The sequence below is a fragment of the Centrocercus urophasianus genome, unplaced genomic scaffold (assembly GCF_019232065.1).
Source record: "Centrocercus urophasianus isolate 14NV4802_14NV808 unplaced genomic scaffold, USGS_Curo_1.0 seq_18, whole genome shotgun sequence".
NCBI lineage: Eukaryota > Metazoa > Chordata > Aves > Galliformes > Phasianidae > Centrocercus > Centrocercus urophasianus.
The window spans coordinates 6,134,934-6,158,528 of NW_024884733.1; the positions used below are offsets into that span (position 1 = coordinate 6,134,934).

At 48.4% G+C, this 23,595-nt stretch overlaps 1 protein-coding gene and 1 long non-coding RNA gene across 14 annotated transcripts in view; one reads left to right on the top strand and one right to left on the bottom strand.

Moving 5' to 3' along the window:
- The window catches only part of LOC122160617, a 115,841-nt gene extending 104,391 nt beyond the window's left edge, over positions 1–11,450 (top strand). For 6 of the 13 annotated variants that reach the window (XR_006168906.1, XR_006168911.1, XR_006168909.1 and 3 more), the window contains exons 3-5: positions 773–801; positions 2,028–3,884; positions 5,115–11,450. This is a non-coding gene — a long non-coding RNA (uncharacterized LOC122160617). The remainder of the gene's footprint in view (positions 1–772; positions 802–2,027; positions 3,885–5,114) is intronic. The other 7 variants (XR_006168918.1, XR_006168913.1, XR_006168915.1 and 4 more) reach the window with 7 other exon arrangements.
- On the bottom strand, positions 9,791–23,502 carry TADA1 (transcriptional adaptor 1). The gene is made up of 8 exons (XM_042819358.1): positions 23,400–23,502; positions 23,228–23,319; positions 22,244–22,309; positions 16,424–16,521; positions 13,502–13,711; positions 12,387–12,538; positions 11,103–11,265; positions 9,791–10,229 (listed from the first exon to the last, which is right to left on the bottom strand). The coding sequence occupies exons 1-8, from the start codon at positions 23,471–23,473 to the stop codon at positions 10,077–10,079; spliced, it is 1,008 nt and encodes a 335-aa protein (XP_042675292.1). The 5' UTR covers positions 23,474–23,502; the 3' UTR covers positions 9,791–10,076.
- Positions 23,503–23,595: the final 93 nt, after the last annotated feature.

The window sequence follows — 23,595 nt, forward strand, 5'->3', positions numbered from 1 at the left end:
CAGGGTTTGCCCATGACCGGGCTGCTTCTCCACCTCCCCAGCCTGTGCCTGCAGCTGTGCCATCTCCTCCAAACTTTGCCCAATGGAACAATCATCAGTGCTCCTTGCACTGGCCAGAGGAAGAGAAACCAGACTGCAGCTTCAGGAGGGGGGGGTCTGGCTGCCATGTCATGGGCATGGCTTGGAGCCAGCCCTGCCCTAGCCCTTTGCCCTGGCTTGCCCATCTGTTCAGGGCAGGAGCATCCCTCTGGGACAGGCACATGTTCTCCTTAGGGCAGCGCCAGTGACAACCACAGCGCAGGATGTCTCTCACTCACTGTCTCCCCATGACTCAACTAGGTCAACCAAAGGCAGGCGGCAGGCAAGCAAGGAGGCAGCTGTAGTGCAAGTGGGGCTTTCTCAGCTCTGATGGCTCTGGTTGATTTGGCATTTCTTCTGGCCCCAATTTGAAGATGGGAGTGATGGGAAGTCTGATCACACTTTGGTCTGCTCTTTCACACATCCTTAGGAGTTCCCTGTGTGACATATTTATGAACCATTATGAACCTGTGTGCCCAGCAGGCTGGTGCAGTGTCAGCATGCTGCAAGGGTTACCTCCAGCTGGTGTTCCCCTAGGTGGCATGGTGGAGTGTGGAAGTACCCATGAGAGGTCTTGTTGTGTCCCAGATGCCATCACACCTCAGACAGCTCACACAGCACTTCACCAAGACATGGGCACAAGACACTCCCAGCCTTTTTTTGCTAATTCCCCTTCTTGTGTTTCTCCCAGCAGGATTGGCACCACAATAATAGTTATAATGGGTGAGTAGCATTTACGGTTATGCCTCATCAGTGACAACATTGCTGTCTAAAAAATCAGCGTAGGTCTGAATAGAGATGTTGGTTGCTACCGGAAAATAAAGCCGCTGTGTTTTTATGGGACACCCACACCTGGCTGTTGTGATGCATCAGCCCTGCTTGGCAGGCATTGCTTTCCTATGGTAACACTGGAGTGAGTGGGTCCATTTTAAACCCATTGTCCCCAAGGCATTACATCAGGTCAGCAGGAGAGTTGGAACTGCTGCTTCTTGATCTGCTTTGCTTCCCAGTATTTGATATGTTGTTTGTTTGTTTGTTTTACTGCACTATGCTGAGAAGCCAAAGTTTTTGTGGGGGGTGAGGGAAGGTAATTGGTGGTTGAACAAAAAAATTTTTAAAAATCCCAGAGAAGTTCAGCTGATAATGCAGTGGAGTCATCTGCGTAGTGCTAGGAGAGGGCGCAGTCATGTCTCTCCAGCCAGTGATATCATCAATACCACTATGACTTGTGCAGAATATAGGTTGGAAGAAACAGAATTGCCGGTGTTGGCTGGAAATGTTCAGGTGCAGTGTGTGTCTGCAGGCAGCTGCATGGCCAAACAGCAGCCTCAGTCACACAACAGTCCCTGGCTAAGAGCTGAACTTGGGTGCTAAAACTCCCCTTGCATGTCCAGAGAGCCGTGGCACTTTCTGGCACTCCTCCAGCTACCATTTTATCCAGCGAACGAGCAGTTGAAGCAAACTTTGTCATTCCTAATCGCATCACCCACCTTTGGGAAGCCCTGGTCAAGGAAGGCAGGCAGGCTGCCTGCATCTTTTCACAGTCTCATATCCAGTCCTAGGCTCCTAAAGATTAGTATCCCATCCTCAGCTAGATACTGATGCAGAGATGTGATCTGGCCATGGGGGAGGCAGCCGAGTGATGAGGTTGGCTTTCAGTCTCACAGGCATGGGGAAGCTGCTGGAGGCACTTGCTGTCTGGGAAGCCAGCTCCTCTGCAGCAGGTGGCTGCAGCAAGGAATCGTGTAAGCTCCCAGGGGAGCAGCGTTGCTCGCTGGTGCTTATAGTTGTGGTTACTCAGCACCGTCACATGCCCTGGTTGGTATTGAATCCAAGAAAAATGAGTTTGTTTGTCTTGGGTTTCCTGCGGGTTCTTGCATTATGAATTCCTTTGAGTTACTGGATCTTGACTTTCTCTGAGACTAGTGCTCTCATTTACTGCATGCAAGGTCCAAGAGAGGATAAACTACAGGACATGATCACGGGGAGTAGCAGCAGTAGGATGGTGATGGCTCTGTCATACATCAACTTGATAAGGTCAGCCACATCGTCCTCATGGAGAGCAGCCAAGGTGCTCCAGGTGCAGCTGAGGTAACAGCTCCTTCCCTCACAGTCCCCATGCTCCTGAAAACAGCACTGTGATCCCATACAAACTGTAACAATTTGGATGTTTTGAAAGGTCCTTGCCAGCGGTGAGGGACTCCAGACACACTTCTGTGTTGCAGTACTGCTTCCCGTTAGGCTTGCATGTGATTTTCTTTTCTTTAGTGCTTCACCAAGATTCTACTACCCCACTGCGAAGCACATCTCATCTGTGCAGCTGTCTTTGGGAAAAGGGCTATTAACCTCCTGTATTATTTAAAAAAAAAAAAAGAGATCTGCAAGCACAGTATCTGTAATGCACAGCACAGGGGTGTGAGATGGTGTTGTGGGTTCGAGCCTGTTCTCACCATTAACCTGTCTTCTCAGGTCTGTGCCAGCACTGGGGTATGCCCCCTGCCCTTGATGTCCCCAACCCTAACCCTGCCACTGCTACCAGCTTCACGCCTGTGACGCCAATGGTTGTGACAGCAGGAAAGATGATCTCCTCCAGTCATCTGGCCTGTAGCCACGTCATCTCTTCATCAGCCTTTGGGGAGTGCTTCCCACCCTGCACATGGCTGGAGGCCGGTGTCCCTGGCCAGGGGCTGCTGCCTTGGGTCTCTGCCCCCGGTGCTCTGACTCACCAAGATGAGTCTGAAACAAAGAGCTCTCGTAAAATCTACAGGAAGATGTATGCGAAGATAGAGATCTCATTTACCGAGACACCACCAACTCCTCACTGGAACCAGCAAATGAAAAAGTAGCACTCTTGTGCCCAGCAAAACCCCAGACCTGCTTACTGGGTAAACTCTGAGCCAGGTAGGAGTAGGGCACAGCAGAGACATGAAGCAGTGAGCTTCAGGCTAGCGATCCCAGGAGAGAATTGGACGTGAGATGAGGTACTTCAAAAATAGAAAACTCACATCTGAAATGAGCAGAAAAACCACAGATAGGGACAGGGTGAAGATGTGGCTAAACTGCTGAGGAATTCCCCCCATGGAGTGCACCACGCATCACCGTTAGCTGCTGCCTCCCAGCCCCACACGGCCACCATGGAGCCAAGGGGAGGCTTGGGGGGATTTCTGCAGGGACTGGGGCAGCACATAGGGAAGCAGAGCCTCACGCAGCAACCCCAACTCACAGCTCCATTTCTCCAGACTGTAAATGAGCCAGAGTACAGCATGCACTTGCTTCAGCCGCGCAGGGCAGGTGGCACTGCTATCATGCCCTGACATGCCTTAGACATGCCTCCATGCTCTGCTATCTGAAAGGGATCCTTAGCTTTCTTCCCTCCCTGGTTTCAGTTTTGAAAGCAGCAGCAGCTCCATACCACAGATGTGGCAGGAGATGCTCCTACAGTCCCCTCAGTGCCCGGGCGAGAGGTCAGCCTGGTCCACAACTTCAGCCCAAGGCAGAGGGCAGCGTGAGGCTGAGGCCACGCTTCCAAAGGGACCGGATGGTTGTTTTGAGAAAACACTGGGAAAGGGCTCATTCCAGCCCCTGCTGCAGTGCAGGCTCTGAGGGGCATCCACTGTTTTTTTTCCTCTACAGTTGTCATTGTCGGAAACCATTAAGGAATGAGCCAGCAAAGGCCCGGAAAGATTCCATGAGTAATAATCTTGGAGCTTTGCCCAGGCTTAACAACAGAATAACAAACAACAACATGAACAAAGGGAGAGCAGGCTGTGCACCAAGAGGTCTCCAGTGGCTGCAGGATCTATGAAGTAAGTCCATGCTTTTGATTGTTTTCTACATACTCCCATTTACTAGAAGCAAAAGTGGTGTTGGGAGACCATTTCTGAGACTGTGATGGACAGAGGGGTTGGGGTACCAGGAGCACACCCTTACTGCAATGCCAGCAGAGGCACCCCTAGAGCCTTGTACTACCCATGGCTCTCTGGTGCTGTCCTTGTACCTCAGGGCCGATCTGGAGGTACCTGCAATGCTCACGGCCCTGCAGAGCTCAGCTGAGGCCGAGCCTGAATCCAGCCCCACAGGGCGCTGTGGGAGAAGGCATGGGCTCACACAGGGAGCTTCAGAAAAGGGAAACATCGTGTTATTCCACAGCACATGCAGAAGCACGGCTGTGGTTAAGCACCAGCTCTGAGGTATTGCTCATTTGCATCTTGTGCTACCTCAGGCGCTTTGATGTCTCACGTGAGGTTCTGGTGCCCGGGCTGCCTGGAGCTCCCGCACAGCCCAGCAGCATGGCTGTGCCTGTGCTGCCCTCCAGGCCACCTGTGTGGCTCTGTGCCCTGTTCCATCCCCATCCCTGCAGCAGCAAGTTGCACCAGCAGCAGCACGACACCCAACGGCCTCAGTACTGCTTCCCCACTGCCAGCAAGGGATCCAGGATCAGGTGGGTGCCTGTGTCCCCTCAGGCACAGGGAAGGATGCTCCTGCCTCAGCATATGTGTTTGTGTTACTGCTGTTCGGTGAGGCACACCCCCGTGTGATCCCTGCTAGATGCCACCTACCAGCCTCTTCTGTCAGAAAAGGGCCACTCTATCTCCAGAGCTTTTTGGTGCTCGCCCATCAGGTATGGGCTGCTCAGACCTGGAGGAGCCAGAGAGCTCCTGTTCAATGACAGACAGCAGCACAGGAGGGAAGATAGCATTCTGTATGTGGCACACCATCTTGCTCTCTTCAACAGTACGAATCCATCCCCCAAGCCCCTGGAGGCTGGGACTGCCCCACTGGGGTTAGTCAGTCCACATAACCACAGTAGGGATCAGCTGGGCTGAGCAACAGAACACAGTACCTTCAGCATGACAGGGCTCTCTGTGTGTGTCTGTACTCATGCCTATACAAAGGTGTTTGTCTTTTCCTCTTCTGTTTTTTTCTAACCATGGGTGTCCTGAAGTCTAAAATAATAGGGACAGTTTGCATTATTGCCCAAGTGGAGTGAGGACAGCCCATACATGTACCTCTCTATGCTGTTTTTTTCTTGACAGCCTCAGGAAGACAGTATTAGGAACCTGCAGCACCCCACAATGCACAACCCTACTTCCACACACAGGTGAAGGGGACTGCAATATCATCACCCACTCATTCTATGCCTTCTGCCTCTCCGATGCTTTGCTGTCTTCCTTTGGGAACAAGGATGCTGAAGATAGCAGGACTACACCAGCTGTTTTGGAAACAGGATGCTCTGCTTGAGCGTCAGCAGGGCTGCCTTTGCAGCAGGCAGGAGTGAAACTGAGAAACCCAAAGCAAAGGGATAATGCAGCTGCTGTGTGAACAGCTCCAGGATGCTGAGCTCAGCTGTAAGTGGGGGTGTAGGGACAGGCAGTGGCACATCCTTGCCCTTCAAATGCAGGCCAGGAAAGGGAACCATATCTCAGCAAGGCACCTTGCACAGGAACCAGGCTGCTCCATGGGGCACTGCACTGCTGTGGGGCAGGAACAGGGCCAGCCACAGGAGGGATGCACACAGCTGCAACACAGGAGAAAACTAGAGGTGAGGTGCTGACAGAGGCAGCCCAGAAGAGGTGGAGGTGCCCAAGACTAGGCTGGATGGGACCCTGGACAGCCTGATATGGTGGGAGCAGCCAGCTCATGGCAGGGGGTTGGAACAGGGTGAGCATTAAAGTCCCTTCTAACCAAAACCATTCCGCAATCCTATAAAAGCCTACTTAAGCCCAAAAGACTTGTATCTGAACATCAACCCTGTATGTTTTAAGTGGATGAGGATGGAGAGAAAGCTGGTGGGTGAGCATTAGTCTGAAACCAAAACTTAATCTGTGACACGCTTTAAAAACAAACAAATACGACAACTTGAAACAATCTTCTGGTGAATATTTTGGAGAAAGCGAGGGCAGAGGTAAATATAAAGCAGGCTGATCTGCCTTGTGATTTCTTTCTGGTGGGAAAATAGCATTTCTAATAAGAAATGAAAGTTTCAGTGGAAAACGTCTGAAATGTTGCTTTTCCCTAAAGCAACATGAGAGTATCTGCTACCATCAGCACTTCACACTGAGAAACAAGTCCATAGTTCACAGCAACACCTACTCCCTGCTGGCTTTGCTAAATGCTGGCTGGAAGATCCACTCCTGAGACAGACACCAAGCACCCTGGGAGACTGCTGTTGTCCAGCAGACAAAAGGAAAGCCCTCAAGCAGGCTTATCTACCATCAGCTGCAGCAGGGTGAAGGTGCCGGGAAGACTCCTCAGACAGGGCCAAGCCACCATGTAGGATGTAACAGTACCTTACTGCATGGGACATGGCAGGAGGCATAAGGAAGAATAAGGAAAAAAGGCCACAGCTCATACTTGGATAGGAACATGGCTGCAGCACTCTAGAGCAAGGACTGAAGGTCATTGTAGGGCTGATAAAGGTTTTGGGTTGTTCCATGGCACAACCAGCAACCTTTCCTGTAGGCAAAGGTGGCCCCAGCTCCCCTTCTCTTTCTGCTTATCGAAGTGGAGTTTCAGAAGTGGCATGTCATTGCACAGAAACAGATATCTGATTCCGGGCACTTTTAAATGCAACAAAGACATAGAAAAACCCACCAACAGGAAACTGGTTTCAGCAATTCAAATGGAAACAATGCTTTAATAATAGCTAGCCCTTTTATAACGTACAGCAGTCAAGGCAGTCACTGAGCTGACACTTGTCCTCTTCAGCGATGATCCCTGCAGCACCACTCAGACACCAGGCCAGAGGTGGCCAGGTGAGCCCTCGAGCACCTTCCTGGCCATCCAGCAAAGGAGAGGGCAGGGTGGAGGGCAATGCCTTCTAATTGTTTCAACATGCTGTACCCCTACTGTTACAGGAAGGCCAGTGCTTCAACAAGAGACCCAGAGGCTCTTGTTGTACCACTGACACATAAACCCTTTTAGCTTACATGGCCCTCAGCTAGAACAAGCACAGGCCTCCAACACTTCACATGAGCGTCTCAGTCTATGAGTGTGAAAACCCCATCAGCCAGATGCTATCTAGAGACAAATTCATTTCCCGGCAATAAATTAATCAAAATACTGTAAAAGAGAACTTCACTTGCATGAAGCATTTCTCAGTGAAAAGATTATTCTTACAGTTAAATTCACACACTTAAAACTCACTTCAGCCTGTTGTGAACTAGAAAAAAGGAAACCACCAATTAGAACCTTTGACTGCAACCAAACTCAGTCCCAGGACTGCAGGTAAGTTACAGAGGCTGCTCAGGGGTGGCCAGCAGAAAGCTGCACCTTGCTCCTGACAAACAGCCTTACCTGGAGCACGAGGGATGCATAGACACACCACACAACTCCTCAAAAGATGCAAAGTCTTGAAGGAAACTGGCTTGCACTGCTCTCTCAACATGAACTAAGATCTCCTTGTGTCTCCCTGCCAAGGGACTGTGTTTGGACACAAGAGATGTGAGTTTCTTGCAACCTTCTTGCAGCTGTGCAAGTAAGGTGGGGATTACCAAGTAAACAACATTCCCTTGAGCCTGTGTTTGTCTCAAGGTTTGGTAAATATTGGCCTTCTCAGACAGGATGGGTGCATTTACCTGATCCAGCCCAGCTTCCCTGTCCCAGGAGGAGAGCAGAACCTTTTTCAAACCCCAGTTTGGGGCTCCTGGGCATTCACAAATACAGTGATTTCCCCCCCCGCCCAGATTAAAGGAAAACTAGACAGTGAGTATGATAAGAAGCTCTAGCCTATGCTACAGGTGCAGGACTGTGGAAAAAGCCTTCAGTGGTGAAGATGTCCTGGAAAGCAGGACAGATTGCCAAAGATAAGTGAAAGCTTCCATTGGAAGTTTTTAGAATAACATCCATCAGGAAGAGCTTAGGTCAAGCTCAGCCTACATGGGTCTTGGGGCATAAATCTCCCACCCTATGAAACAGGGCTGCCACTTTCCTTATTCAAGTTTTTTTGTGCAGCAGGTGTCCCAGTTAACCTGCTTTCTGTAGTGTGGAACTGATGACTCAGCTCTTCAGAACAAGAGGCTCTGTCTGCAGAGCCTTCCTTCTAGCACATACAAACAAAAGAGAGCAGCACTTCTTTTGCTGTGCTTCATTGTGTTTTGGAACTCACTTGTGATGCTCTCAGAAGCTCCATGCTCCTTTCAGACCTGAAATCCTCACAGCTGCCACAAAGTTTCTAGCAAACAAACTCAGAGCTTTCATTTTACACCGGAAACAACAATTATGTGGGAAATCCCCCTCCCACACTCCAGAGTCCATACTTTGGGTAGCTAGAGCTCACCATATACAGCTATATAGGTTCAGTATTGGTTTTAAGATCTACAATGTAAAAAGTCACTGGGGTAAACTTTTAAGATAAGCATACCAAGCCAGTTCAGATTGAGCCCTCAAATATAAAAATGGCATCAGAGACTAGGGGACCAAAACAAGCCTTCATTCTCCTCCTCCCCCTACCCTCTTGCTCAACATCACACTGCCCTACATCACTAAATACAACCTACCAAGCGTAGAGCTGCTCTCATTCTGCCAGGCCCTGAGTTCTCTGCAGTTGCCTTTCCCAGCTTCTCCATTATCCTGAAGTGGTCTTCTCAGGATGGGAGCTGCTGCTATCTGTACAGACGCTGCCTCTTGCTGTGCCTAAATCCGGTGCTCATCCCTCAAAAGGATGCAGGAGAACCACCTGCCCAGCTCCCTGCTGCAACTCTGGTCTAACACAAGCACTGGTTCATGAAATGAAGTTATAGGCAGGTAACCAAGAAACACAGTAGGGATACACATTCTCCTCAGTTAAGGGTGCAACAGCAAAGGAAATTGCATGGGAAAGGGAAAAAAATTACAGTTCTCTTTTTCCAGTACTTTCCAAAGGAAAAGCAGAATGAAGAGGATCCATAAGCTTCCTCTTCCATTTTCTCCCTGAGGAAGCTTTTCCAATTCCACTATCCAGATGGCACAAGAATAAAGAACCAAGTCATCTTTCAGCAGATACATGTACAGGTATGGTTAAAAACCCAGTGAATTAACTTCTAATATGAGAATGCTTAATATGCCTTCATAAGCCCATTCTCTTTGGCACCTAAAGAGCACAGAGATGACACAGGAGACAGTAATGCAGCTGAAACACCACATGCAGAGTCCATACCCTTCTACAACCTGACCTGAATGGCTCCCTGCAAAATTAAGATTGAATCTGCTATCCCATCTCAGGGATGGTGAAGCTGCTTGCTGGGATGTCCGAATCCTTAGCTGTACTGACAGGCACAGGGGCTGCTTCTTGCCCTAAGTCCAGGCAGCTCCTGCAATGTTTGAACACTACCCTAAAATAGGATTAGACAAAGACTAGGCTGAGGGGAAAACACTACCCCAGAACCCTGATTTTACTGTTTTAGTAACTGGTGAGAGATCCCATGACAGCTGGTGCTCGTTTTTCATATTTTTGTGATGCAGAATAGTTCAGAAGACAGGCTACAAGAGATTTTTCCATTTTACTTTGTTTTCTCATCTTCTAATCCAAAGTTTCCTCAACGTGTCACACAACTGTTCATCTTCACGTCCTAACAGTCAACTGTTTCCACTTAAATGAATGGAAAGGACCACCTGCAAGAGAAGCTGGACAAGGCTCACACAGGCTGAACTCAGAAGGGAAACTACCTCAGGGGGATGGCAAGGAGACAGTTATCACATTCAGAAATAGACACACACAATTTAAAACCAACTCTACACCCTCACATTTATTTCTCTTAAAAAAAAAAAAAAGTCTGCAAACAAGTCTCATTCCTCCTTTCCAATTTAGTGGGGTTGCTGCAAGCACTCCATGGCACAAGACTCTTGGGAAGCAGAGAAAATGTACCACTTACATTACCTCAGTAGTATTTCCATAGGAAAAGCCGACTCCTAACTTACATCTTCCTTGAAGCACAAACATGGGATTTTAAGAAGCATCCCAGCATCAAGTCCAAGGAACAGCACAGCAGCCATCAGGGGCCCAACGTGGCTGCCAGGCTCTAGCAGAGTAGAAGGCCCTCCTTTGCTGCCAGGCGCTGGCGGTGGATCTTATCCTGCTGCAGCTCCTCATGGTTTGGATGCCACAGTTTCATGACAATTCTCTCAATGTTTAGGGCGTAGACAGTGTGTGCAGGAATAACTTCCTTGTGTACCTAGAGGTGAGTTAGAAAGAAAGTTTCACGCTTTCATACTTACTTCCCCACACTGCCCATGGAAGAACCTGCAAGATGATCAGAGCCAGCCCTGCAGAGCAGGAACACAGGCTGTCACACACAAGGAGAGCTGTAACCTGCCAGCACAGAACAGTCTGTTACAACACTTTGTAATGGAGTAGCAGGATAGAGAAATCTTGCTCCAAAAACACACAGAATACAGTTCTGCTTGGCCTAACACACAGCCCAGATGCTCAATTACAATTCTTAAAATCTGCCTCCACAGCCTTGAGGTAAAAACCTCAAAGCCTGCTCACAGCAGTAAAGAGCAAGGCAGGAGAGGAAGGGTGGAATCTCTCACAGCTAGCTTCAAATTAGCCTGCTGGGCCCCCGCACTGCCAAAGAGGGACCCACAAACAGGCATCTCTGGAGGAAAATTCACCCACAGCACCTCTGACACCTCCCCAGGGCTGAGGCAATCATACATAACCCACTGCAACAGCCAGCATGCACGATCCAGTATTCTTCTAAGCAGCCATGTGGAACACAGAGGAAAAAGGGACATGCCAGGCAGGTCACTCTGCTGCACTGCTGTCAAAAGGGGGAGCATTCTTTTGTAGAGATGGCAATTTCCTCATCAACTCTCTGACCAAGGGGGACAGAACGGGCATTAGACCATGAGTTGACTTTGTTACCCGTTACCTAATAGAGGGAGCAAGTCAAAGCCAAATAAGTTTGAGAGAGAAATAAGGAAACTGACTGTGAGAGAATGAAATCAAACCCGTCTCTGTGCACATAAACCAAATCCAAGAGTGGCAGCTGATACACAGGACAGCACTGCCCTGGTCACAAAGTGTGATACGAAGAGCTTACCTGTAATGCCTCAAAAAGGTCATACATGTTCACTGGAGGGAGGGATGCTGGCAAAGTATCTCCAGAGCACGCCAGCAGTAGCGCTGCCTGCTGCTCTGCATCATCAGGTGGGGGCTGAGGGGCTACGCTCTGACCAGCAGAAGGTGTCACACAGGCTGGAGGGCTGCAGACAGCAAGCAGTAAAACATTCCAGTCACGAAAGCAGCACTAGCTTTGGTAGTAACATAGCAGGGGCTCAGCCCCAGGGTTTGCTTTTCTGTATTTGTTAATATAGCCTTTGTGTATATGAAATTCTATACACTAAAGTCACTTAATAAATCTCAGTTTAATAAAAACAATGAAAACTGATCTTCAGCCTGCCTCAGACCTGTTTTGTACTCTATTGTGAGTTGGTAGCCTTTGCTATTCACAACCAAGTTTCCACCCAGCCTAAAAAATGAAGGCACCCACAACATTCAATTGAGAGACATTAGCTATTAGGCAGAGTTGTTTGGAATGGATTCCATTTGTGGTACGATAACCAAACCTTAGAACACCCACGACCTCCTGTGAAATGCTAGAAGCTCTGTCATGGACAAACAACTGCCTCACCATACACACACACACTGCCTGACACAGAGCATATGCTGTTTGACACTGAGACTGCAAAACCAGATGAGCTTGAAGCTCTGCAAGTGGAAAGGCCTGCAGAAAAACCATTAATACATGTGGACACAAGAAATGACAGACTGCAGCACCTCAAAGGTCCTCACCTGCATCTTAGCCTTCTGGTACAACAGCAGTGCTCAAACAGAGCTCTGCCCTACTGCTTTCATAGTGTGTGAAAGCTAAACACCACAGTTAGCAGATTCCACTCAGTCAGAAGAAAAACCAAACTGAGTAACTTCAGGACTAGCAAATTATATTTGAAGTTAACAGCATGCTGAAAGCTCCTTACCACTCAATTAAATTGTTGTAAGCAACAACACTGCTCTTCAGCCCAGAGGCCTCTTCCCTGACACCAGAAGTACTCCTGCATCACTTGCTCCAAACGATAATTAATAACATTCAGAGGGCCAGGGGTCACCTTGATAAACTGATAAGGTAGCTAGGAAGAGACTTAACATTGTCCTGAGCTCTGCTGATGAAAAATCCCCACATTCTTCCTCCCTGTTCAGCATACAGCAAATGAAAGCTGAACACCATTAATAGATCCCACTCAGTGTGAATTAAAACTGAACAACAGAGTAACATCAAGACTAGCAAATTACATTTGAAACTAACAGTGTGCTGAAAGCTCCTTACCACTCAATTAAATTGTTATAAGCAACAACACTGTTCTTCAGATATGGCTGAGGATTGACATTGCTTCCAAAGGCATACTTGAAGTGGCCATCTCTCAGCCGATAGGCTTTTCGTCTGGATATCACAGATGTCAGAATGTCCTTAAGATGGTTCTGGAATTGAAAACATTCTTGTTAAGCATGCTGATTAACTCATCCTACCAAACTACAGCTCAGAGAAGTGCAGACTGACAAGTTCTGCCATAACCACAGGGACCTAAAGACAACACGTGGGCAGGCAGAGTGTTTTCACTTAACCACCTGATACAAGCTGGAAACAAAGAACGTGGCCCTGCATTTTAAAGCAGAGTTCACAGGCTAATACATGATGTGCTACTTCAAATGTCACAGAGAGTTTTTTTAAATACTAGGAAATTCCCAGCCTGATCCCTTTCAAGAGCTTTTATAGCTTGCACTCTATGTGCTCGTACTGAAATACTGACTCTAGAACTACTATGAAAAGCCATGCATTTTTTTTCAAGCTGTTGATGTGTCTGGAAGCTGCTGGAGAAACAGCTGTCTGGAACTGCTTCCTAGCATGACCTCACTCCCAGACAGGGAACTGAGGTTGGCATCTGACACCACAGCTTGGGGAAGCAATCCCCAGAGAGCTGACTAACAGCTGCACCACAGGGCCTGACTGGGAGACGCCTGGTAACAACGCTGCCAGCCAGCTGCTCCAGCAGGCAGTTCACGCAAGTACTGTCTGACTCTGCTACTTCCAGGCCAGATACCTTCACATGTAACGGATTTATTTTAAACAAACTCCTTAAGAAGATGCCATTCTCTTTTCAATGGTGGGAACAGCATTTTCCAAACTAGCTACTCAAGTGTACCTAGTGCTCTTTGTAAGCGAGCACCTCTCATACTTAACCCTCACAACCACAAATCCAATATGTTACCATCTCTGAGGGCACAAACCCCTCTGATTCCAACCTTACTCTTCCTGAGGCAGGTGGGCAATCAAAGCAGCACAACCCCTCTCAAGTGAGGGGGGGCTGCGTGTGCCCCGTACTGCACACAGAGACTTTTTGCTGCTGGTATAATGGGAACCAGGGCTGCACAGCCCAGTCTCACCTCCACAGCATAAACCACAGCTGTCACCGCATCCTCTGTGACGTTGTCCAGCCCGTGCTCATATGCAGTTACAATCATCCTTCCTTCTAGCTGGCCACGCGTGGGAAGCATCATGGTATGGGAACACAGCTTCAGATCATCATCCTCCTGAGGATCTTTAGCCACAAACTGCTGGGCTCCAGACAATGGATTCTGAGGCTGGAACCGGTGCTGCAATCAACACAATATCAGAGTGTAAGGTGATGTTAACTTGGTCAGGCTTCAGTTCACCTCGTGAAATATTGCTTCTCAAACTGAAGCACGAACAACCTGCAGATCATATAGCAGCAGGACAAAGGGAGCAGTACACCCACCCGTCCCCAGGATACTCCTCTAAACTCTCAGTGAAATTTCTGGGCTAGGGTTGGTGTCCTTCCACTTAACTACCCATTCTGCAGCACTCTGCACTACCAATACCTCAGGTACCCACCACATTCCGCAGCAAGTAATTCTACACTTACTCTGTACTGCCCACCTGCTTGGCTCATTTCATTTTCCTGCGAGTCTCCAGTGTGGCCAGTCACAGTCCCTCTTACCTCTGTCCACACTGCAGACTCTACTGGACTTTCACATTTTTCAGTCACTTCCTTCTACGCTGCAGAGTTCTCATCTACTTACTCACTTCTTGTGCAGAAGTTCTTTGATATTAGCTAAAAAAATACACCCTATTGTCCACCAACCATACAGTTTCCTACCAAGAATCAACACAGTGATCCTAAGCTTGAGTAAGTGATTCTTACACATCTTAAAAGAATAAGGATTTAAATACAACAGCTTCACCGCATTTCAGTTCCAGGTTTTGTACTCTAACGTCCCCACACACTTCTACCACCCTAAGCAGGGCTGGGTAACTGTGCAATCAGTTTGAGAAGATGACAGCTGATAAGATTATTTCAGAACTGAGGGAGTTACTTAGAGACAAAATATCACCGAACTTGAATTCGCACCAGAAGGAAGCACGCTTCCTAACCCACCTGCTCCTGTGCTATTCCCAGGCCACACTTTGCGGTGGCTCTGTGGAACTCAGTCCCCAAGCAGAGGAGGAAAAAGATAGAGAGGAACTGATGTCTGGGCGCAGACACACGCTTGGCCAATCCCCAAGCCACAAGGGAACACCACAAAGCTGGCTCACCAAGCACTCACAGGACACCTGCCCTCAGCTCCCCAGGACATAAACCATGGAATAAACACTGCCACGAGGCTCTTACGAGGGATCATAACAAGGACATGCTTGACATATAAACAATGAATATACAGCAAAGTGGATTTCTCACATCTTGGTTTCAGGAAAGGAAGAGGGGCCTTCTTTATTCAAAGGACAGTGTGGCATTTAACTCAAAGTGAAAAACCAATCCACCCACTGACACTGTGAAAGCACGGTGCTCTCACAGTAATTTGGAGGACTTAAGCTTTCATTACAGGAAACCTTCGTGTGTGGAAGGGGAAATATAAAAAAAAGTGACCTTCCAAGTGTAAGCACTTCTAAGAGGAATGTATTTTGGGAAACCAGAAACCAACTGGAATTAATCTGTAGTCATTTCCACAGTTGCTCTGATCAGTGAGGAGACATCAAGGCAATTACTCCTAAGTTCACACTACTGGAGCATTACACTAATAAGACACAAACCTCTTAAAATACGCCTTATGTAATGTTTGCTATAAGACATTCCAGTAACAACTCCTATACTTGCATAAATATGCAGTAAAAATGCAGTGCAACATAGGGGTGCTCAAGCAAAACAAATTCCAAGACTTGCATAAGTGGATTCTCCTCCTCTTGCTGCTGAAAAGCCACAGTGAAGTTCGAAAACAAAAGATAACATGGATTGCTATCTCTATTCAGGCCAAAGCTGAGAAAAATATTTTCACAGCTTCTAAATACAATGAGCCTTCAGCTGGACTTGCAGCCCTCCGAAACACTGGTCTCTAAAGCATGCACATAAAGCCCAAATATTGCACTAGAGGTGTGAGGTGCACTTTGGCTGAGCCAAGCCAACTTCTCACAGTGGTGAGAGGCCTCAAATGCCCACCTGTCCCCCTGCACCCAGCTACATGGCTTCCTTGTCTTCCTTTGCACTGACTCTGACACCCATCCAACCACAAGGAACACCGATCCAACCGAATAAGTCAGCAAGAAAAACCTGGGAGTTTTTATTTGGTTGGTTTGGGGTTTTTTTGCTTGGTTAGCTTTCTGCCTTATCAGAGGTGAACTGGATCAACATGCAGTCTAACACTTGACAAAGCCACCTCACAGACACTCTCCCTTTCAGCAAACTTAATTCGGTTCCAACAGACCAATCAAATCCCACCCACAAGACACAGTGCCCCATCCTAGTCCTCCTTCAGACCAGGCACACTGATCCAGAAGCACAGAAAGCTTCAGAACAGATACATGACAGTGTCAAATCAACAGATAGACCCTTTGCTGCAAAGCCAACTACTCGTTGTGCATTTCTACATATAGAAGGCAGTATCCTTGTTTCAGAACCAAAAATGCTTTGCAATTACACTCTCTGAAAACATTCTGCTTAACATTCTGCTTTCTCTTTACTATTCAGACTGCAAAGAACCCTGCAGCTGGAGCAATTCTGCTTGAGAGTAACCATGAACTCACTGTTTCTTCAAGAGTTTTACAGATGTGTGAAGATTATAGAGAATGTGGAAGATGAACAAGCAAATGAAAGATGTATCTAAGAGTTACCACAGAGCTACGCTGTTAGTTCTTGAAATACAAGCAGCAGCAGCTCCCAGCTCTTGGGACACACATCATCAATAGGGCGTGACTTCAGCACTCTTGGCAGTAAGAAGAACAATATGCTGTGCACAGCAGTTCACCCTCACAGAATTGCAGTAACCCAAGACCATTTGGCTGCAGACACTTACATCAAACTTCTGCCGCACTGATGAAATCTTTTTCTTCCCTTTGGGTTTTCCAGGTTTGGTTGCGGAGCCACCTGGCCATGGCAGAGATCCAGCACCTTCTGTAAATTGCAGAAAAGAAAGTTTGACAGGCTTCACTGATTTAGGGCCAGGATGACACAGCACACAGAAAAGCCCTTCACATTTAGCCCCCAGTTTAGCCACAACTCCAGACCAAGAGCCACAAGCCAGAGGAAGCACTTCTTGCGCTGCACTCCTCTGGGAGAGCCCATAGCTCTGAGCTGCACCTCACAAACCCTAACCCCCTGGCTGTACCATAACCCAAACCCAACAGTCTTGGCCCAAAGAGAGGAGTTCTTTGTGAAAAATGCTTTCAAACAGCCTTCCCCTTCATTGGCTTTTGCTAGGCTGATGCACTCACGACCTTCACACAACCAAAATCAATGGTGGTAGCCTCCAAGTCAAGTCACAAGGAAGGAACAAGCCATTTGTTCCACCAGTCTCTGTGGACCAGCTCCAGACAGATGCTACCCAGCAGGACAGAGCCATCCAGTCAATCTGCCTTTACAGCTTCCCATCAGCTCCAGCAAACCTTGTCTTGGACTCTTGTTAAACATCAAGGCTGGCTGTTCATGTCATGCTGAAGGGGAAAGGAGAGGCTGTGAAGGCTGCTGTGTCCAGGAGTAGGACAACACCTGTGTGGAAGGGTGATGGCAGTTACACACAACATGCAGCAGCACTTATATCTAACATGAGAATGGCCCACAAACACACCATATGCTGTTCGATGGGAAAAGCCACAGCAGGTCAAACCACATCCCAAATAAATCACACAGCTCTTGGCAAGGACAGCCTTGCCAGGCTCCCACAGACAGGTTTACAGGATCTGCATGCTTTCCTTTGGCTGCATAAGAAAACCTTGCACTGGACGTCCACGTGCTCACTGATAGAAAAAAAAGTAGTTCTTCCTGCAACCAAAAGCCTGGACAGCCCTCTTGTGGCTACAGCAGCAGCCTTTGCATTCAGTCAGCAGCACTCTCCCTCAACTCTGCAAATTGAACACCACCTTTTCCTCTTGAGCTGTGAGCAAAGCATGCCCTATGGTGGAAACCCTGCCCAGCTCCAGGAGCTCAGACCGCTCAGCTCAGACACAGAGGGCTGCTGCCAAGTAGAGCCATAGCCACACCAAGGGCCTCACATGCCATTCCCTCACCAAGCAGAGAAGGCACAGCAGCCATCCCACAGCTGGCCAACCGCAGGCACATTTGCTGACCACAGCAAACCCAGCCAGTTCCCATTCTCTCCCAGCCTCACACCAGCCTTGGGCTCTTGTGACTGTGGTTAATTAGCTGTTTTCAGGAACTCAGACATACAACCAAACGATAGGTCTGGTTACAGAGAACGTGGCAAACTAAATTCCTTGGCTACGTGCAGCTTCACATACTCATCACTGGAGCAAGAATACAGGGTTCTCTGATAGGACTTGAAGGATCTGATCAAACAGCGTTCAGATGAATGCTCAGCTGTTAAGATGAGGTTAGAAGCAACCTACACAGAGATGGCACATCATCCCTCCTGAAGCTTACCTACATCCTACCAGTGAGCTGAAAAATCAACACTCTACAATAAAACTTGTGGAAATCCAACCGTCAAGCGTGGGTAACTAAAAAGTAACAAAGATATTCTCTCCAGAAATCAATACTGGTGTCACTATTCACTACCACAACGTTGCACTAGAGAACCTATCAAAGGGGAAGCTGGGAAAACACCACCAGCAATCATGTCAAGGACCACTCTCTCCCTCCATCAAAATCTCACAGCTTACATTTTGAGATCCATCAGAGGTGATGCTTCTGCTCTCACAAGATGCTTTGCTTGCTCTTTACAGCCAAGTCACTCCCCCCTTTAGAATTCATAGAAGGGTTTGCATTGGAAGGGTCTTCAAAGATCACCCTCATCCCCCCCCACCCCAGTTCAGGCTGCCCAGGGCCCACGCATGGCCTGAGGCACCCACAGCTCTGGGCAGCAGAGCTCACTGCTCTGAATGAAACACTTCCCCCTGACATCTAATCTGGATCTCCTCTCTTTCAGTTTCAAGCCATTCCCCCTTGCCCTATCACTATCCACCCATATAAAAAGTTACTCTCCCTCATGTCTATAAACTCCCTCTAAGGACTTGAGGGCCACAATGAGGTCTTCCCAGCACCTTCTCTCCTCCAGGCTGAATAAGCCCACCTCCTTCAGCCTGTCTTCGTAGGAGAGATCTGTAAGCAGGTCAAAGCCCCTGCACAGGAGGGGAGGCTGGTTGTGCTAAGGACAGACACTGCGCTTGCGACCTTTCCCCACTCCACAGCCCTTCCTACTCACACACAGGCCCGACTGATGCAACATATTCACAATCTGTGCACTTAAAAACTCAGCTTAGAAAAACAGAAAAGCAAAATACTATTTCCTATCCCCTATTATCAAGAGCCTAGGGCAGAATTATTCTGGCTCCTTTTCTAGGTTTCCATATTAACAAGCCTAACGAGCACTAATGAAGAAAGCAAAATTTCCCTCCAGTATTCTAAGAAAAGCAGCATATGCCTTCCTGGCCACAAACATCAAAGCTGGGTTGGTTCAAGCACCAAGTTTCAGATACGTTCGCATCTTTTATTTAATCTTGATAGCAGGAGAATCAGTGTTAGCAAGCTGCAGCACTGGCTGCTGATGTGCCTTCAGAGATAAGCAGCAGTAGCCAAGCTCTCTTTACAAGCTGCCAGGACTCTGCAGTGACACTGCCAGGCAGGGCAGTGTAAGTCAAGTACTCCCAATGCACTGCAGCAGCACAGCACAGAAGGAAAGGACAGAATCACAAGGCCACAACTGGGCCCAGCAGACAGGCATGGGAAACATCCATTCCCCCTTTTCCCATTCTCCTCTGTTTGATTGTCAGGGTATGGTTTTCTGTGTTTTGTCTGTTTCAAGATCTTCCTGCAGGGACAGGGGTTGAGTCAACTACATTCCAATGACCTCTGGTATTTTCAATTCCATCCCAATTCCTCTGGTAACACCTCACACTCCTGTTCTCTTCCTTCTCCTTCCTCTTCAACTCTCTGGAGAGAAGTGGAACACAATGTAGCAACCCTTCAAGCAAAGCTAGGGGGAAACCCTGACATTATATAAGTTCCTGCTATCCCAGCAAGAGTTCTAATTCTCTGAACCATCTCTTTATTGGCTCAAGATGACCATTAAATAAAAGAAATGCTTCCATCACTAACTCAAGTGCTTACAATTGTTAAAGTTTCTCCTAGTTACCATTTAGCTAAGAAACAAGGTAACAGTTCAAGTGAGCTATGTATTAACTCAAGGAATCTGGCCAACCTGACTGCTTGCAACCATCAACCAACAAGGCAGCTCAGCAAAGAAGTTCACACAGCATAAGGAAAGGCTTTAAACAGGATTTCCCGAGGGAAGGAAAAAATTACATAAAAGCACTTCTGAAAATGCTGGCAAAGATCAGCAAAGAAAACAGTCTCTCACACCGCTTACATCAGACTTAGGATCCTCAGGGTCCTGGGGGACCTCAGTGGGAGCTGAGGAACCAAAAGCCCCGATCAGTCCTGCCATCCAAGTAGCATGAGCCTTCCTCTCACCCCACCACCAGGTCCCAAATGTCCTTAACTGGGATTTGAAATCTGCATGCCCATTAGAGTGAGGAGGTGCAAGTTGTAAGTATTGATCCCATCGGTCACTGTGCACCTGTAAGGCCAGGTCGAACCACTAATCAGAAAGAACATTGGGAACAGATGGGTTGTTTGCTTTCTTCAGCTGTTGCAGTCTCTCATTTGAAATACCCCCTGCAAGGCTCCCTAGCCCAAATGCCACAATCCAGTGTAGCACCAACCATACAAGTTATTTTTTAAAAAGATGACAGTTTAAAAATGTTTATTTCCCTCTTGTCCCACTTACATGAAGGTGGAAAGCGCACGCATCAGCCTTTGTGGCAGCACACCAAGTGCCTCAAGCACACTTGTACCAAGTATTTGTTTCTATAAACTATTCAGAGAACACTTTTTACTCAAAGCACAGCACTGGAGGTGCCCTGTTAGCATCCCATTCTCACAGGGACAAAAACCAGCAGGTGGCAGGTTGGTAGCTAGGGGAAAAGTGAACTGAGGCATAACATCAAGTACTCTGTACTACACCTCTGTGTCTGGACACAGAAGCCACTGTACCACACACAGCAGACTGGCAAACAAAATGCTCACGCAACAGATCTGCCAGAGGGCAAGATGCAGGCGTCTCCACGCAGGTTAGCTCCAGGTCCCTGAAACAGGCTGCACTGGTCCAAGCTGGGAACAACAAAAACTCACAAAACTGCAAGAGACCACCAACATGCAGCATCACCTGCAGAGCACTGAGCCATTCCTCTAGGAACACACATGACCAAACTGAGCTTATTCAAGCTGGCTTGTGCAGATCTGCTCAATGAGTTTGCCTGGAAGCATAGCCACCACATGCTAAGCATGGCTAACTATCACTCAGTTACACACCCTCACTGACCCACAGAAACAGGTTCCTCAAGGGCTCTGAAACAGCTTCAGCTCCACTGGGACAAGAGAGCCCTTGCAAGTACTTGAAGTTAAGAGACTGAAGTGGGAAATAATGAGCACATGAAAGGCACCTGTGAAGCACCAGCCCCAGTACAAAGCAGTGTAATACTTAACCCATTCCTAGACGGCTCTGAGAAAAGGTAATAATTTTTCCCAGACTGCCAAGTCTGAGCTATTCAAGCCAGTAAAGTCTGCCCAAATGCTGCACAGCCGTGTGACTGGACAAAGAAACAAGTGGAAGTCCATGCAGACCAGCACAGCAGTGCAGACAGAAACGAATAACGCCAACTTCAGCCACCCAGCAGTGCCACTGCTGCCATCCAAAACCAAGACCTTGGGTTATGACCCAGCACTCAGAAAAAAACAACCAAATCCCAGCCAGAGCAAACACTGATTCGCCTTTACATAAAACTGAAATGTTCCTGACCCTGAACAGAACCAGCAGCTTTCCCCCCTCGCGAGCTCAGACCCAGCCACTTCACGTACTTCCCACACAGGAAAAACCGCTTCCTCGGACCTTAGCTCACCACAACTGCAATGATCTTCTCTCCATTACCACACAGCAGCTTCATATCTTAAATTGCAACTTGATTGTCCTTCATATCATATCTCTACATTGACAGTTATTTTGAAGATCAAGCAGAAAATAGCTTGCCAGTCTGACAACAGCCGTTCAGAATGCTTACACAGTTAAAGAAGTTTAATATCAAAGTGGCAGGAGGTTGGACTAATTGACCATAGCTCAGTTAAGAGTTGGCTAGAAGCATTCAGTAAGCACTTTTCTGTCAGATACACACTTGACTGCAAGGTCAGTCAGGAAAACCCAGCTCCTCAAGATGTTATTCCCAAGATACCAAGGAACAAAGAGGGCACCACCCAGATCAGAACACAAAGGAAACAGCAAGCAGAGCAGTTCAAACACAAAGCAGCATCTCCCATTAACTTCACTTCTCAGTACTCATGGCCCAACAGACACCCAGCCTAGAAATCAAACTTACCACAAACAGCAACCCAGCACATCAGCCTCTAGCAGAGCAAATGCAGTTTTGTTTTTCTGCTCTTAAGAATGTCATGCTGAAATCATCTGGATAACTACCTGGTTACCCTTCTGCCTGCATGGCCAAGGGAACAGGAATATTAAGGCTCAGCAAACAGAACAGCCACATATTAAGCCCAAACACATGTGCCAAAGCTTTACTGATTACTTTTAACAAAACTTGGGACTCACCTGGTGCAGAAACCAAGATCTGGCATCGGGTAAGGATGGCCAGGAGAAAGTCGTTGTGTGAGTGGACTGCATGAAGACAGATAGCTCATTAGGAACATGTTGGTGGTCATAGGCACTGGCTCAAAGTAGGTCTCTGTGTCTCCCCACAGCCATGTTTTCACCATTCACTTAGCTGAAAGTCATAACTTCCAATATAAAGAGTTTTTTAAGAGATTTTTTGTTGTTGTTTTTTTTTCCCCCCTTCACTTAACCCTGAACCTGCTACTAGAAAGAATACAACACAGCACAGGTGCAAGCTGGATTGCTTCTCAGCGTACCATGCAGCAATCCAGCCCTAGAGCATGGTGCATGGCAAGTCAGGTGCACTCAGCCAGCAACAAGGAGGCCTGGTTGTCCTCCCTCCCATGCACCTTCTGGCAGTGAGACTTTGGGTTTGCTTTAAAAAAGAAAAAGTTAAAATAAAGGAGAGCCAGCACTAAGCATGGAGTACTCAGTACTGGAGAGACATGAACCTGCTGGAGCACATCCAGAGGATGGCCACAAAAATGACCCTAGGGATGGAACATCTCCACACAAGGAGGGGCTGACAGCTGGGGCTGCTCAGCATGGAGAGAAAGCTGTAGGGGGAACTGAGAGCTGCCTGCTGGTATCTACAGTGGGGCTGTAAGAAACACGGGACTGACTCTCTAGCAGGGCCTGCTGTGACAGGACAAAGGGAATGAAAGAAGGGAGATCTGGGTTAGATCGAAGGAAGACGTATCCTGCTGTAAGAGCAGTGAAGCACGGCACAGCTGGCGGTGCTCCATCCCTGCAGACACCGAGGTCAGGCCGGATGGGCTCCCAGCACCGACGGAGCCGTGGCGTCCCCGTGCACTGCAGGGCAGCGGGACCAGCTGGCCTTTAACCACCAACGAGGAGAGCCGCGCTGAGGAGGGCCGCGCCTAGCGGCGCGAGGCGGGCTGCCCCACTGAGGCCCGCCGTTACCGTTGTCCTGCGTGAGCAGCCGCCGCGCCTCCAGGTCAAACTCCTCCTTGCTGATCTTCTGCTTGAACCAGAGCTTCAGGTTGGCCCAGTACCTGCGAGAGAGAGGGGCGGTGATGTGACGGCGTCGCCGCGGGCGAGGCCGAGGCTCGGGGCCGCGAGGTGAGACGCTCACTGCTTCACGTTCTCGCCCAGCGCCTCGCTCAGGCTCTTCTTAGCCGCCTCCAGCTCGCTCACGTACGTCGCCATCGCCGCGGAGCACGGGGACGTAGAGGCCGCGAAGCGCCGTAAAGCGCGGCGCTCCGTTACGTCAGGGGAGGGGCGATGGGTGTGCGCAGGCGCGGAGGTCACGCCCCCCCCCCTCTTCCCCC